At 27.1% G+C, this 17,500-nt stretch overlaps 2 protein-coding genes across 3 annotated transcripts; one reads left to right on the top strand and one right to left on the bottom strand.

Annotated features, from left to right (window-relative positions):
* Nucleotides 1-1,221: 1,221 nt before the first annotated feature.
* On the bottom strand, nt 1,222-7,398 carry LOC111041790 (tyrosine-protein phosphatase non-receptor type 2). The gene is made up of 10 exons (XM_022326206.1): nt 7,381-7,398; nt 7,261-7,283; nt 7,096-7,192; nt 5,647-5,808; nt 4,330-4,464; nt 4,134-4,261; nt 3,853-4,078; nt 3,631-3,789; nt 2,202-2,452; nt 1,222-2,138 (listed from the first exon to the last, which is right to left on the bottom strand). Exons 3-10 carry the CDS (start codon nt 7,180-7,182, stop codon nt 1,898-1,900), a joined length of 1,389 nt encoding a protein of 462 aa, XP_022181898.1. The 5' UTR covers nt 7,183-7,192; nt 7,261-7,283; nt 7,381-7,398; the 3' UTR covers nt 1,222-1,897.
* A 233-nt stretch (nt 7,399-7,631) lies between these two features.
* LOC111041799 (CCAAT/enhancer-binding protein gamma) lies at nt 7,632-9,157 on the top strand. Of its 2 annotated transcripts, none has more exons than XM_022326216.1 (4): nt 7,632-7,753; nt 8,225-8,363; nt 8,433-8,589; nt 8,649-8,957. In XM_022326216.1, exons 2-4 carry the CDS (start codon nt 8,253-8,255, stop codon nt 8,756-8,758), a joined length of 378 nt encoding a protein of 125 aa, XP_022181908.1. In that variant the 5' UTR covers nt 7,632-7,753; nt 8,225-8,252; the 3' UTR covers nt 8,759-8,957. The 2 variants fall into 2 exon arrangements, with proteins under 2 accessions (XP_022181908.1, XP_022181918.1); XM_022326226.1 differs by lacking the exon at nt 7,632-7,753 and adding an exon at nt 7,774-7,932 and having other exon boundaries at nt 8,649-9,157.
* The last annotated feature ends 8,343 nt before the right edge of the window (nt 9,158-17,500 follow it).

Here is a 17,500-nt window from a genome sequence, read left to right as displayed (position 1 = left end):
ATTGTTTAAAAAGATCAGTAACAATTATAAAAATAAAGACTAACTAATATTTAAAAACAATTATTATAACTACTTCTATCTAACACACATCATTTTTTTTTAGATTTAATATTATTAAGATATAATTTTTAGCAACAAAAATCCTTAATTCTTTTTATATAATAAGCCAAAAATATTAATGACATAGTTATATAGTTAATTTAGTGTTAAAAACTTATATCTTCATTATATTGTAATTTCATATAGTAGTATGTATATTATATTTTAAGTAAAAACATGTTTTAGACTTGTTTTTAGCAACAAAAAAAAAATATTTTATTTGTGTTTATTTTTCTAAAGTGTATAAAATAATTTTCAAAAAATGTGAAGAATACGACTCCATTTCATTTATTTTTACTTTGTTTTCCATTGTTGCAGTGCCTAGAAATGTAAAACAAAACATTTTCTAATATTAAATTGTATTCAAGATATTTATTAAGTATTGATTAAATTTAAATATTATAAAAATGTATAACATATAGTATAATGTTTACCTAGCATAATCATAAATAAATAAATCTGTATTGTCAACATTTTAATTGTTTTATAATAAGTTGAAATTTTAAACGCAAGTAAACAGTCTTTACGGTATGAGCAAACATTATTTACCTACCATAAAATTATTAAAACCACATATTAAGTAGAATAATAATAAATTGGTAATTAACATAAGTGTAATAAAAATAATAATAGTTGTTTCCGATAATTTTTATATTCTGACAGTAGTACATATTTTGATCAATATATAATTTAAAATATTTAAGTTACTGTTTATCATTGCATTATAAAATACTTAATAAAAATAATTGAATATCCTAAACCTAAATTGCTTATGTCCTATTAATATTAGTAACACTGTTTAGTTATAAACTAGATATTAAGAATAATAAATTTTTACATTTTTGGGTAGAAAAAAAAACAAAACATTTGTATGGTTAAGCTCAAGCAGATTCAATGAAAAATAAATTATATATTTGGATAAGTTAATTTTTTTTCAAATTAAAATTGTTCTTTTACATGTTTTGATAAATCATATCCTTGTGTTTAATGTTCATAATTATAAGCTACATTTACATTAAACATGAAATTCAAGTAAAAATTATCTTAACAGTAGCATCCATATTCCAAAAACAATAATTAAAAAAAAAACTAATAATACACCAAAGGAAATTAAATGTAATTTAAAATTAAAGTTTTTCTTATTTTTATTGAAATTTTTTAAATATAAATTTTAAAAAAATAAGAGAACATAATATGTCATATCAGTTTTTTTTCCGTTACCACAATTTGTGATTGTAGATTGACATTTTATATTTTTATTCAAATATAAACTGTGTTAAGCTTAATTTAACTCGATAATATAGTGTTATTTTATTAGACAGTATAAAATAATTTACGGAATGATTATTTTTAATCAATTCATTAAGAAAATAGATATTTTATTTACTTACACATGTTACTGGCTAAATTAAAGTATTAAAGTAAAATGGTATGATTTATGCCATTTGAAATTATTTACATTTATTGTTGTTTATAAAGCTCGACGTCTACAATCCACAAAGATAATTTTAATTTGTTTTATAGACAAAATTCTATGTAATTTTATTTAATTATAATTATAAAACAAATTAAAACTAAGGTAGAATCAAAGAAAAAATTTGGCTTTATTCTTATTTTTTTTTTCATAATGCTTATTTTCAGTCTTAATTATTCAAATGGAAGTATAGCTATTTTGATAAATATTTGGTTGTCATCTATAATACCACTTATTATATTTAAATTAAAGCAAACATTGAATATGTCAGTTAATGCCCTTGTAAATTGTAAAGCCGAGTTCAAATAATTAAATTAAAAAATGTTATTTTTTATAATTCATCAAGTATGCGACAATCATTACACCACCACTTAGGGCTAAAACTCCAATTCCTAAATTTCTCAATGGATAAAACCAGGACCTTTTGATTTGTTCCCATTTTTCTTGCTCTTTTTGTTTTCTCTTCATTATTTTTAATTTGTCAGCCATAATTTTTGTTTTTTCTGCTTCTCCTTCAACTTTGTTCTTATTGCGCTCGTCTTTGGTATTGGTTGTCTCCATACAACTACAATGAAACAAATAAAATATAAAATTCATTATTTTAAACATTATTAATGAAATATCATACTCATTAGGTTTAGATAAATCGAGATCTCTAGGAGGTGGTAATGGTGGTGGGGTTGATTCATTTTCATCACTATCAGATTCTGACACTAATGATTCTTCATCATCATAATCATCTTCATCTTGCTGCCTTAATGATTCCATACGCGGGGGCGGTAAAGGAGGTGCCTCACTGCTTAATTCGCTATCGCTACTTTCGCAGTCTGATTCACTTATATTATTCAATAACGAGCCATCTAGACTAGGTAAATTATCCTAAAACAAACACATACAAATTATACATTGTTATTAACAGATTAAAAACTAATCATTAAAGATTTAGGGGAGGAGGGTATTCATAACACTGTTTTAAGAAATAATAGTTTCAAAAACCTAGATCTAGTAGTTAAAATGTTGGGATACTAGTATCAACATTTTAAAATAAAAATTAAGTTTTACTGTTTTCAAAAAAAAAAATCTACCTAATTAATATTTTAAATTAAAATTCTTAAGGCTACTTGGTGCCATTCTATCAAATGCTATTGCTCTAAAATTATGTTTTTATTTAATCATTATTAGGAATTGTAAATTCATACATAAAAAACTATCAAATATGCAAATTATTATTGTTTATGTACACTCTAGTTTTTAACATGATTTTCGTTTATAAATTTAATATTTATTTTCATGCTAACATTTTTTTCGAACACATACTTTTTAGGATATTATATGAATTACATACATCGTATATATTATTGATTTAATTTAAAAAATATTAACAGAAAATGTGATTTAAGTTAGCAATGTACCTAAGAACTCTGTGGACAACCTAGTAAAAATATGAAAATACTAAATGCATACATTTCTGGGACCTATTCAATAAAATAAATATCTTAAAAAACTTAATTAAATAATTTAAAAAAAAAATTACTAACATATATTTTAGTTATAAGTAAGTTCTATGGTCTAATCTCCCACTTCCAAAAAAATATTGACCTTCTCTTAAAAAAAATAATTGTTTTATTTGCTAAAATATGCATCTTAATAAAAACAATGAGTATGTTTGGCACCAGTTCAACTGTTCACCAATTTAAGTGCTAATGACACTAGTGCATATTATTTGGCTATACATTATTTTCAAATGTTTAATAAATACAATAAATAAAAACTATGGTTTTCAGCCCAATTAGGCTCTTTTTTCTTAATCTCCCCTAACATATGACCACAGGTCAGTCAACCTTTACAAATCAATAACTGTTAAATATCTAAGTATTATGTATTCATTTTATTACATTATAATAAAGAAAACAAAGCACAGTTTATGGAGAAAAAAATAAAGTTTGAGATAGTTGAAAGAGCAATAGGTAATTTAAAATTAATATATTTAAAAATGATGAATCAAAATCTTTTGAATAATAACATAAAATAAATTTTTTTTTAATAATGATATCTACCTCATTATCTGCTTCCCAATCTGAATCAAGTGCTTCGATAACGCTTTGGTAAACAAATCGTAGTTGTTCTGGAGCTTGAACAAGTCCTAACCGACATTTTCTCATTTCTGCTAATAATGTACGTATATGAACATAGTCTAAGCCTTCTGGTGTATTCATCTATATTAAATATATAATTTTTTTTATGGTCTAAATTAAAATTTAATCATCTAGTTTATTCACTTTTATAAGGCAGGCATCTATTAAACAAAATGTTCCTGAACGTCCTATTCCTGCAGAACAATGAACGACAATCGGTCCGTGAGATGGATCAAGACTACCACTACGTCTAACATCTCTGAGAAAACGTAAAAAAGGCGTAGGAGTTTTAGGTACTCCGAAATCGGGCCAATCAGTATAATGGAAATGATAAATCTCACGAGATTCTCCTGAATCTAAGTCATTAAGCCTGAGGAAAAAATCAATGTAATATTTTTAAACAAACATAATTGGTTGATTCATACTTTAAAACACTTAATGCATAAAATCCATGATTGATTTTAGAGACAAATTCTACAGATAGACCAACATCATTCCATACAAATTTATCATTATCCTTTTTTTTCTTTGGCCAATATTGATGACATTTAAGCTTAAGGAAAAAAAAATGTTCATCAGTACAATTTAATAATTAGTTGGAATATAGTTTAAATATTTTACTTTTTTCTTTTCGATAACTTTGTTTAACATTACAATGGCTTTGGTATTTTGTTCCCATACCATGAGCCAAAAATGGGAAGTGCTGTTTTCTAAAGGTCCTTGAGTCAGGATATACTGCCTTTCACAATTACATACCTATATAAACAAAATATAAAAACATATCTTTGTATATAAAGATGATTCACCAACATCAGAAATGGGCATTCTTAAATCAAATAGGAATTGAAGATGGAAGATGAGATTAATTACTATATGATGTACAGTTGGAAAATTTAAATTAATGCACAATCTGGATTGTGGGAATGACATATCATGAAGCATAGATAACTGTCTAAGTAGAAGTCGCATTTGACATCAAATATCAATTGTATCAACAAAATTACGATGGAGGCCATACAGTGGATAAAGACTTTAAATATAAATAATTTAATTTGACTACATAGCAATATAATAATATTATTATATTGTTATCAACTTATTAACTGAGAATGTATATTAATTCATGGTTTTTAAATATTAGGTATAAAAAAAAATGTTTGCAATATAACTTTAAACGATTAAACAAAAAAATATTGCGCAGAAGTTTTCGATATTTTTTTAAGGGGTCAAATTAACAATTTATGAGGAACCATATGTTAATTTTTTAAGCATTTATTCTTAAAAAAAATGTTGAACATTTCATTTTGTACAGAAAATGATAATATAAACATTTTGGTGAAAATTGCAAGTATCTAAAGTTATTTGTTTTAAGGTAAACCAAAAATAAAAACAATATTAATTTTCTCAAAAACAAGTTTTGCGTAAAAATGCCTGTTTTTCTGATTGGAAATCCCCCCCAAAGTACCATCTAGATCAAATTTGCTACCAAAAACCACCCACAAAGTTAAATTTTTATAATGCTTCAAAAGTAGATGACAAATCCAAATAAATCTGAATCATTGTAAAATCAATACATTCATAGTTCTGCTTGAATCTAAAACAAGTTAATGTTACGACTGAAAAATTATTAACAATTTTAGTATTTGAAAATGTGCTATTTAAGTATACTAATTAAGTAATACATTCTAGAATTTGAATAAATGCTTTGTTAATAGATTAAAGAGCTATCAAGATAATTGAATGCGCTTGGTGGATTTGCTTCTATAGTTATTTTCAATAGGTACAAATATTCTGTCTGTAAAGGAGTTAACTTGGAGATTAGTCTCATCTTGTTGAACAAAGTATAAAATGTAAAGAACTAAATACCTACAGTGAAATTATTTCCAGATAATAATTATTACTTAAGTTAAAATTATTTTACATAAGTCTTATTCTTACTTGTACAAGATTGGCATTTATGTAAGATACATTTCCTCTTTTTAGGATAATTCTAGTTTCATCATAAGGAGAGACATCTTGATATCTATTTAGAGCCTTGTTCTGTGGTTTCTTTGCTTCATCAGATGTTTTTTTAATTTTTGAACTTTCTACTTCAACAAACTGAAAAATTGGTAAATAAAATAATTCTTTAGTTATTACATCTAATGTGAAAGTGATACTTCAAAAGATCTATTAAATGTTAATTATCTATTTTAATCTAGGTATTCAATAAAAATTTAAGAATTTATTTTTTTACTTTGCAAAACTTACTATAATACTATCTAATAAAATTATAAATAATTAAAAATAATATGAGCTCTATATTTCTCACTTGTTAGCTTTATTCTTGAATATGGTGAATAGCACCTATACCAGCAGAACAACTTTATATAAAGTGCGTTCAAAACTTTTTTTATCCTATATTGCCTTTGTTCTTAATAATTAGGCTTGCCGTTCGCCCATGCATTTGTTGTCTCTGTCTTACACACGTACAACATACAACATTTTCGTTTACCAGTTTTAATAATGTGCTGTTAGTTCTGACATTAGAGTGAATTGATCTATTATCAACGTTTTACTTAAGAACATTATCTATGCTTAAGCGTCTGCGGATTTTTGAATAGTTTAGTTTCCAATTGAGATATGAGCATTATTGATTTGAGTTATTTCACATATTTGTATCTTGCTTGAAAATGAAAATTTCAAAAATCTGCCAACGTTTCAGCATGAATAATGTTCTTACCTAAAAGTTTGATAATACTTACATTCGCTCAAATATCAAAACTAACGGCACACTATTCAAACTAATGAACGAAAATTTGCTATGTCGTAAGTTGGTAAAACGGAGACAAAAAACTCGTGGGTAGCATCCTCTTAAATGTGCACACATTTTTTTATTTTGAAAGTTGTACTGATACGTCAAATCCTCAAAATATTATCTATTGTAATCTTTGCTGATGAAGATGATTCAAAAACATAAAAAATTTGTTTTGCATGAATGTGTTTTGTCTATGTTGTGTGGGTCCAAGAGAGAAGAAAATTAATATTGAGTGATATTCTCTCAACTTCTATTGTCATTTTAAATAGTATTTTTTTGAAAAAATAATAAATAAATACCTATCTGTCTATAGGCATTGAGTATTACCAAACTGTAATGTTATTAAAAGCATTTGTACATAATGGTCTTTAATTTAGTTTACAATGTATCATTAGCATTTTTATGTTTATTTTGTATAGTAAGTACAAACCCACAAACTATGGGTAAGTATATTAACTGAATTTTTCAGATATTAAACAATTCAATTCATAATTTATAAAATTAAAGAAGTAGAGTACAAAGCAAACACATTGACATTATATTTTCTACAGTATAAACCTATTAGATCTACAACCATTAAATTTACTTACTCTGAACGTTATGTTCCACATACTCTTTGATTCAATGTCGTTAAATTCATCTCGTAATCTTTTTTTTACTTGTTGATCGGTGTGCATGTTGATAAATCTTTAAATAAAATGCAAAATTTTTGATTTCTGAAATTTTGTAGTTTCAAGCAAACATTAAGTATGTACCTGTTTGGTAATCACGGTGGAACCTACACAAAATTAATAATACTTAAACACAAACTATACAAATTTATATAACAAATAAAAATATATATTATTCAAATATAATATTATAAAAAATCGTACACAAATTTACTAAATAGTAATTTGCAGTTCATAGCTAAAACTGCAATCAATATAATATAGTTATAGTTGGGTATTCATTTTTTATCACGACATTCTGCAATAAATTACATTTATGTTGTTATCATCAGTGTGAACCACCACGTAGGACAAAATAACCAACTAAATCAACACGAATTCACTGACGGCTAGTTCTTTTGGACGGTCCTACCCATAGAATAGATTAAATGGTCCGACTCTGATACTCGGTATTCTGTGCTGATATCTACAACCACACTACACCCGTGGTTCGACCACAGAATTCCATCCATACTGTTGCGCATTCGAAAACGGAAAAATAATCATCGCACCGATAAGATATGTCCCTCCGTTATCTGTAAGTTCTACATTATTACATACGGTATCAGCGGTATCTATTTAGTATTTAACGTCGTAATAATAATAGTAATAATATTTCGTGAATTGATGCAAATTTATACAATTGCAAAATCCATTCATTTTCGCAACACCGGATTCGATCCTCTGTTACTTGTTAGACTTCGGTGCTCTGTTCGAGTAAGTGTGATCGCCGGACTTAATCCAGTTTGACATTGCTCGGCCGTCGGCGTATAACGTACATATATATTGTACACATCGTCAATGACCCAATAATTAATACACAATAGTGTCCTAGAGACATCTATACACGTTTCTCTCCCGTGTCCTCGAAATTACAATAATTGCCATTTTATTCTCTAAACAATTATTTTGATTTCGCAACGATTTTTTAAGGTTTTTTACCACTGCGACATTGGTGTTTCACTCTTACTGTAACATTTAGTAATTTATTGTTAACACTGATTTTTAGAATTACTTGAGTGCGTGTGTCGCGTTGTATGGCTCGTAAAAATAAAGAAAATAAAAATATGGCTCTATCAGCCATGTTACGAGATGAAGGCGATAGCAGTGATGACGACTACCGACGCAAACGAGACAAGAACAATCAGGTATTTTTAAACTCTTGTATCATATTTGTCTGTGCCTTTACCTATTGATGTATATTTTTAATTTGTCAGGCGGTTAAAAGAAGTCGAGTTAAAAGTAGAATGCGCACACAACAGACATTGCAACGTGTGAACCAATTAAAAACTGAGAATGATATGCTTGAAGAAAAAATTAAACTTTTAAGTAAAGAACTAGGATTTTTAAAAGAACTATTCATGGCACAAGCTGGTAATATTTATTAAAAATTATATATAACTTAAATTGATTTTCGTTTCATTATTTTTTAGGAACATCACAAATTGAACTCCCCAAATCTGTTGACCTTAAAACATTATTGAGCGACACTACTTCAGACATATTGGATAATGATTTAACAAAACCTCAATCTTCATCATAATTCTTAAGTATAATATAATTTGTTTTATTTTAAGACCCGTCCAGATCAAAGAAAATTTTGTTATTGACAATGTTTCTAATATTCTATCATAAGCGGTAACATAAATATTTATCAACAACAATATCAGAAACAAATGTTGTTCTGGACTGGACTTTATGGGCACACCATATTTTATAAGTAAAAATAATGTTATAAGTCATATTGATTTAATAATTTTTTTAATATTTTTTTCCCATACCCAAGAAAATATTTATTTGTTAATATTGATAAGGTTATGGATTTTAAACAGCCTAAATATTTTTGTCCAATTGTGTGTATGTGTGCAATATTTATATTTATTTTTTCAAAAAACTGTACAATTTGAAAAAAAAAATGTTAATGAATGTTTAATATGTGTAATTTTTATGAGTTTTTATTTCAACATAAGGTAGCCAGCGATGACAAACGACAGCTATAAGTTCATGCAACATTATAAAGTGAGTTGTTGTTATGTTGATTAGTAATTCCTTATTGTTCTTATATTGTCTTTGTATGTGAACTTAGTTCCTGGTTCATAAACATATTTTGACAGTATCTCAAACAATTAGCTTAGTTTAACTTTTGTAATAACAACTTAATTGTTTTAATAAAAGATTGGCTCAACAACTTATGTCACTATCATTAACCAATAATAATCATTATGATGCAAGACTCAATACTAAAATATCTATATATAAAGTTAAATATTTTTTTATCGCACTGCTGTGCATTTGATTCTTCAGTCTATCCAGTGCTCGAGTGAAAATATATTTTTTTAATGCTTGTGTCATAGGTCAACTTTTATCAATCGGCTCATAATAATATACATTTTATTTATTAAATAGAAAGAGATAGTAACCTTATAGCCTATTGGAGTGAAGCAACATTTTTCCTAAAAGTAATGAACTAATAGTTATGTTTAATTGATTAATTGCAAGTATTGCAACATAAATATTTATTGTTGAACTATAGCATGAACTACAAATACCATAGAAGAAATATCAACACTTACAATAATATAATATTTGTAAAAATATTCTTTTTTATGCAGTTAAGAGGACGGTGAACTGATATCAGTTATTTATTTGTATATTATATTGAGAGTAAAAAATAGGTTCCATATTAAAACATTTGATGTGTAAATATGTTGATTATTGACCTATTATGAAATTTAAAGTGGAGTATACTAACTAGTTGATTAAATTAAAGTTTAAAATTACATAGTAATCAATTAATAATAACTTCAAGTGTAAATGACAGAAGACATTTATAATGTATGATTATTAATTAGTATACAATAACAATTATTGGTCAATAATTGAATGTGAACATAGGACTCAATAGTTTGAGTAAATTATGAATTGTTTTGTTTATTTATGACATATTTTTAATTTTTGTTAAGAGAATATTACAGATGTGTAATTACACCTTAATACTTAAATTACTAAAATTGTATCTGTCTCGTGATGGCATTGATATGACCTTATAAAAAGATACATAATATAAAGTATGATTTCTTCATACATAAAGGCATTATTGGAATTTGAAGAAGAGGGGATTTATGTAAACACTTTTTTACTACTAACAGTTATTTTAAATAATGAGCCACTGAGAGATATTATAATATACTATTTATATATTACGCATTGCATTTAAATTAAATATAATATTAAGTTTTCTAAATATGCGTCTGGTGAAAATTTATATTTTGCATAAATCACACACCCATATTTAAAAAATAAAACAAAATATGAATATAATATAGAGTATTTATTTAGAGTTAAAGAAAATTATATCAATTTTTTAAAACTTTTGTGCATCAATATATAAGTGTCATGCATTCTGTGGTTTAGTTACTTTAACAGTGTTACATAGCCACACAGGTACTTAATGGTTACAGGTGGAGAAGTATTCAAAATATAGTACATTTTAAACTTACTAATCTCAGATATTGTATTTATATTTTATGTCTTTTTTTTATTTTACATTCTAGAACAGGGGCGGCCAAACGGTCAATCGTGGATAATTTCAAAGTCAATCATGTTAGAATTTATTTTTAGGGACACACGAAAAAAAATTAATTGAGGTTGTAGTGAACAAATTGTCTATAAGTTATATCTGTACAATTAAAAAATTTTTCTATGAAAGAGGATCCTCAAAGGTTAAGTATATTTTTAGTAGATTGTGACCCAAAAAAGTTTGACCACCCCTGTTCTATAATTTATCTGTGTACAATGATAAAATTTTGTTTGAAAAATGTGAAAAGGGGATGCTTTAGTACGTACAAAATATGACTAATAAAATCAATGATTTCGCAAAAGAAAAAAAACATTTTGATTTGCTACTACTGTTAATCCTCAGGCATATTTCATAGGAAAGGACTAGTATATTTGTTTTGTTTTTTGTTTGGAAAACATGCAACTTCCAGTAAAACAGCAGCGTCTATAGATTTGCATGCATTTAAAGAAATGTGATATATTATATCATGGAAGTATCATTTGTGCTTAATTTAATGAGAAATGTAATGGACAAGGTACCACCTACCTAATCTAGATGCTTTAAACTTATTTAATCATTTTAAAGAATTTCTTTAAATTGGATTTTATTGAAAGGTTTGTCAATTTTCTAATATAAATAAAACATATTAAATAATAAATCTTATTTGTGAATTACTTTATTCTAACGACTAACATACTTGTATGATTAATAAAATTTAATAATTTAAAAAAATATCTCATGACTATAAATAGCATGACCCTCCAGTGAACTGTTTTTTTGATAGAAGTAGAGAAACTTTTTGAAAATCGTATATCCCAATTTTTCGTGTTAACTATGAAAGCAAAAAACGTATGCATTTCTAACTGAATAATAATTTTGCAAATTTTCGGGATTTTGACGAATTTTATAAAAGGTTGAACTTTTAAATGTAAATAAAAAATAATGGTGACTATGTATCTTTAATATTTTTTATCAGCTATTAAAGCATCTTATTAGGGCCTTTGTGTTAAATTTTCAAGCTTTTTACTATGTACAAAAAATTTTATCAGCAATAATTTAAAGAAGTTTTTTAAAGCTATAAATTAGCTAAAAAAAAATCAAAACATTTTGGGAATGTAACCATACACGGTTAACTAGGAAAATGCGTATATAAATATTTGGTGAAAATTTCTAATTATCTACGGTTAGTTGGTTTTTAGTTATTGAGTTACGTACTCCAAAAAAAAAAATCAAAATCGATAATCCGATCGATTGAATTATACCATACTAAATACTATCTAATACTTTTCTCTACTAACTAGTAACTATACGTCTACACCTATACAAATCTAAAATAAAATTCTTATTTCAAAACGTAGTGCTAAAATGTTTTTATTCCCCCTCTTAATTAACGCCTTTGCAACCAATACTCAATAGATAGTTGAATAGTATAGTCGTAATGAGGTATAATAATATATTCTACATAGTCGTTAGTTTCGCTCCAAAACCTACAACCACATAGCGATGACTAATATACCAGGAATTTAAAAAAATATAAAACCGTACTACAATAATGATGTATTAAACATAGAATAGCCAATAAGTATATATTATGTAGCATAATATTATACATATACTATATTATATAAACGCATAGGTAATTATTTTAATCATATTAATTGTAGCCGTAGACGCGCATGTCGCGTGGGGTGTGCAAGTGCAAGTTGCTGCAAGAAATATAATGTATTTTTGGCATGTTTTTATACTAATGTAATTATATTCAGGTTGATTCACCAAGCTTACTCTCAGTCATTTTAAATTCTATCAAAGTAATTTTGAAATTTGGATCTTTTATCATGAATTACATCTTCAGGATTAACTCTGATGTCCCCAAGAAAAGCCAACATACCTACTTATTTGCTGGCGTGTGGTAGCGATAACAACCAACATGACGTACTTTCGGAATGTGAAATATTACAATACGGTCCGAATTGTTGGCCACGCATTATAATACCTTTTACAATGTAATATAATCTATACAAGAAAATAACATAGTAACGTACTATCAATTATTGGTATACTAAAATAATTGTATTTTACTTATTAAGTAAAAAAATCGAAATTCAACTTTCTTGACTTTTAATCAAAGAAGTATTAGGTAAGTACCTAATCGGAATGCAAAATCTGAATTTTGAGTTTGTAGTAAATGGAAAATCATAAAAATGTAACTCTGTAGTCAGCACTCGGCAATATTATATGGGTAAAATGATTTTAATCCAGAAAAAATATATTATGTAGATAAAAATTATACTAATTACATGGAATGCCGAAAATTGGTGTAACATATAACTATATAAGAGGGCTAAAATGTAAAAAATACTAGGTGCCAGGTGGATTCCATAAGAATACTAAAGTTTACTAAAGGCTACTAAAGTATTAAAAAAGCCAAAAGGGTTGTAATCTTAGACACTACACGACTACACAGACCAATACATTTTTTGTATGCTTGAAAACCAAAATGCGTCTTGGTCCAAAACATTTTTCCATTTCAGCACTGTCTTAAGTACAATTTGGTTAGGTTAGGTTAATTTGGTTTAATCTTAAATTCTATTGAAAATTGAAATAAAATGTATACACACATACATTATTATACATTATGATAATTCTTTAAAAGTTAAAAATTAAGAAAGAGTAGGTTACCTGACTTAGCATGCACTTTTTATTTTTTTTGAGAATATTTTAAGTTTGAATTGTTATTACTTATTACGGTGTATGCTTTGAATGCTTTGATCAAAATGTTAACAAGAAAGAAAAGTTTAGGGTGTGGATATTAGCATATAATATCGTCTCATCAATCCCTCAATCACACCACTGTTTCAGACAATGAATGTTGTTAAGATTATGCAAATGCAAAGATTGAAATTTAATGGATCCCAATATGTGATTTTGTTATATTCTTACTCTATGGTAGGAGTGAGCAGTGAGCAGGGATCACAATCACGTGAGCTTAGTGAATAGTGGGTCGTTTTTCAACTATTTAATGAAGTTCACATTAATAGTGGGTCATCAAATATTATTAATAGAGATTATCAGGGTTTATTATGATAATATGATAATATTTTTCGACATCAGGATAATGATGATTACTGATTATAGGTTACATTTAAATAGACTAAAAAATAATTAAACAACATTTTTTTTTTTTAATATTTAGGTTATTCAATCTTACATCTCATTTTATTGCTTATAAAATATTTAATTACATTACTTTTTCTACATTTGAGCTAAATATTACTAGAGCCTAAGAATAATTTAATGTGAAATAATATAGTATTTTCATTGATTATAGAATGGATTTATTCTATAATAAATCATATTATTTTTTTCGCAAGCCTCTTTTTTTTTAAATTGGGGGGGGCATTGCTCCCATGCCCCCCTTGTATCCGCGCTTGAGAGAATATAATAGTGAATAGTGGGGGCATAAACTTTTTTACTAGGAAACAACTTCCTTTCCAGCCACCACCAAGAACACAATTTTATAAAAGGACTATAGGGGATACGACGGCCACATCCGCCCTTGTATACATATACATGCTATTGCAGTAAACTTGGATTTGCACGTAGGGCGTACCTGTATAGTGTATGTGTAGTTTTATAGTCTATCATACTATCATAGGCGTGCGCAAACCTGAATTTCGGGGGCACCCACAATACTTTTGGGCCCTTTCTTAAATCTTAACAATATATGTTCATATTAATCAGTGACAGGGGAGTGCCTAGAAATTGTTTTCGGGGGGGGGGGGTCTATCTCCAGACCTAGCCTAATCAAGTTCCACATATATATTATATTATGGTCACCTTTTTATTTTTATTTATTCAGTGGTATATAATATTATGGTATTTGATGACGTATAATACGGTGTATAAATTACTATAGTACCAAATACTCATTTATTTCTTTAATAATTGTAATGGTTATATCTTATATATATTTTATTTGTACTTTAGTAGTCAATTACATTTATCTGTTATTATTTATAATCATAATAAGTTATTCCACGCAAATTTAAAGTATTTTACATCTTGTTATTTTTTTATCACGAAACAGGTATTTATTTTTTATTAATATTTAAAAAAAAATTACATTTTATTCTAGAACCATATGCTCTGGGACTTTAATTTTAGGGCCCCGATATAGAGAGGGTCTATATCAGGGGTTTCCAGCGAGAAGAGACTCGCGAGCCACCAAATATATTAATAAATATGGAAGAGCCAAAATGTAAAAAAAAAGGTCATTTTATTATATAATTTTTATATATATGTGATATTGTAAATAAGATAAGATAAGGTATTGTATTTAATAAAATGTGAAGAATACGATAACAATAATTGTACAATAATCTCAAATTAAATTTTATCTTCATAAATACCATAAATATTTTTAAAAGAAAAAGATAAAAACTTTCCACAACTTTCAGACCCACAATGGTTAAGAGATACATATGTCATTTTGTACTGACGTTGTGCATCACTTAGCAACATTAAATGTCTCTTCAAGGTAAAAATAAATTCATAAATAACCTAGTACAAGACATTTTTAGTTTCCAAAATAAGCTTAAACTTTTTCAAAGAGACTAGAATAAATAATTTAAACCATTTTCCGGAATAGCAACAAAATTGAATTGTGAAGATTATGTACACAAATTAGAGTGTTTATCAACTCACTTTTAAGATCGATTTAAAGACTTGAAATTACTTAAACCTTCGATTGCATGTTTAGAAAATCCCTTTGTAATTAATGTTATTGAAAATGGATGTCCAATATTAAAATCGATTTCAATGGATACGTCAGCTTTAGAAATTGAACTCTTAGAATTATTAGAAGATGAAGGACTGAAGCAGTTCAAATACAGTTGTCATTCTTTGTTTTAATTTTGGAAACATGTTCTGTTATTAAATATCCAAAAATTACTCTTTGCGCTTAAAAGTTAATATCGATTTTTGGAATAACATATTCTTGCGAGTTGCGAGTCTATACTCAACCATGAAAATGATTAAATCTAAACATCGATCAACATTAACGGATGATCATTTAACTGAATTGTTGATGACTGCGTTAACAACATATAGTCCTGATTTTAAAAAGCTTACAAGCAAAATAAACACCTAACAAATAAGAAAATAGTCTATAAAGAAAAATGATATCAAGAACACTTTATTTTTACAAATTTTTTTTCTATACACTGTAATTTAATAATATATTATACTCAAATATTTTGGGGAGGCTTATTTTTACTCTATTTTCATTTTTATTTTGTTATTCCTAATGAAAGTGTTCACAACTAGTTTCACGTTTTACTTAACAAATATAAAGTCACATGTATTAATGCACCTATTATAATTTACCAAGTTTCTTTAAACAAGTATAACATATTTTATAGTTAGGTATCAAACAATATTATTCACATACTCTAAATAATTTTTAATCTGTAAAATATAATTATTATTTATTTATTTATTATTATTATCTTATTATTTTTTAGAAAATTTGATTATTAGTACAATAGTACCAACTACTAATGCATGTAGTGCGTAGGTTATTAATAAGTTATTTTATATTAATTGTCAACCAACTCACTAACTCAGCCAGGGTCCAGTTGCTTATTCATATGATCCTATTGGCTATTCCTTACGGCCTTCTACAGTATGTGCTGCATAATATGTATACATTAGGTAATAGCTTAGGAGTTAAGAACATAATTCATAAATAGATTGTTGGGTACCCACGGACCTCCACGACCCCACCCACCGAAAAAAAGGGAGGTGCGGTCGCCCCTCTTGGGGTATAGGTTCGGTGCCACTGCAGCTGTGCATAAGTAGTATATCGCACCTATATGTGTTATCTTAGTCTACGAACGACGAACTTACAAATCTTACCTTTTAATCATCAAATTATTGGGAAATGTTACCACAAATCAAGTGGAGATTATTTTATACAGCAGGGGTGGCCACTAACCTTAATTTCTAAAATTAATTCGGGATGAGCCACATTGTAAAGCAATGTTTGTAAAATGGAAGAACTCTGGCGCCCGTCGAAACACACAGTGATTATTTTTGGCTACCTACACTTATTAAAAGCTCCGTCACCGTCGCTGCCGTGACGATCTACACCTAATAACGACTGAAATGATAACGAAACAGACGGCAATAAAAACTACTATCTTAAGGTTCTAATGAAATTATATATTTATTAATTTTAGTCTAAGTTTGGTTCAAGAGCCGCACGAAATTGATTTAAGAGCCTCTTTGTGGCCCCCCCTGTTATATAGTATATAGATGTACTACCATTGGTGGTGGAACAGTACTGGTGCGAGTTGTGCCTTAAATTTCCAATATTCGTTTTGAAATTCACTCGGAAATTCTTCCATCGAAAAATTCAAAAACAAGTAAATTATGTATGAAAATGGCTAGCAACAGGTGTTGCCAGCAGCCAGCTCCAAAGTTCAAAATTTTTTTTCAATATTTACTATTATTTTTTTCTGTGTATATTATATTAGTATGATGTTTTTTCAATAAATTTAATGTATGGATTATTATAACCACCAAAAATAAGGTTAGGTAATAATGTAGTAATTTATCCCATTATTTTTTTTTTTCCAACTTTCCGAGCCTCAGAGGGAAAAACAATAAAATTGGGAATATAGAAAAATGTGCTCAATAGAATAGGTACATTTTAAACAATTTATA

The sequence above is a fragment of the Myzus persicae genome, unplaced genomic scaffold (genome assembly GCF_001856785.1).
Source record: "Myzus persicae strain clone G006 unplaced genomic scaffold, MPER_G0061.0, whole genome shotgun sequence".
In the NCBI taxonomy this organism is placed as follows: domain Eukaryota; kingdom Metazoa; phylum Arthropoda; class Insecta; order Hemiptera; family Aphididae; genus Myzus; species Myzus persicae.
Note: the sequence above shows the minus strand (reverse complement) of the source record. Positions and strands in the feature narration are given on the sequence as shown.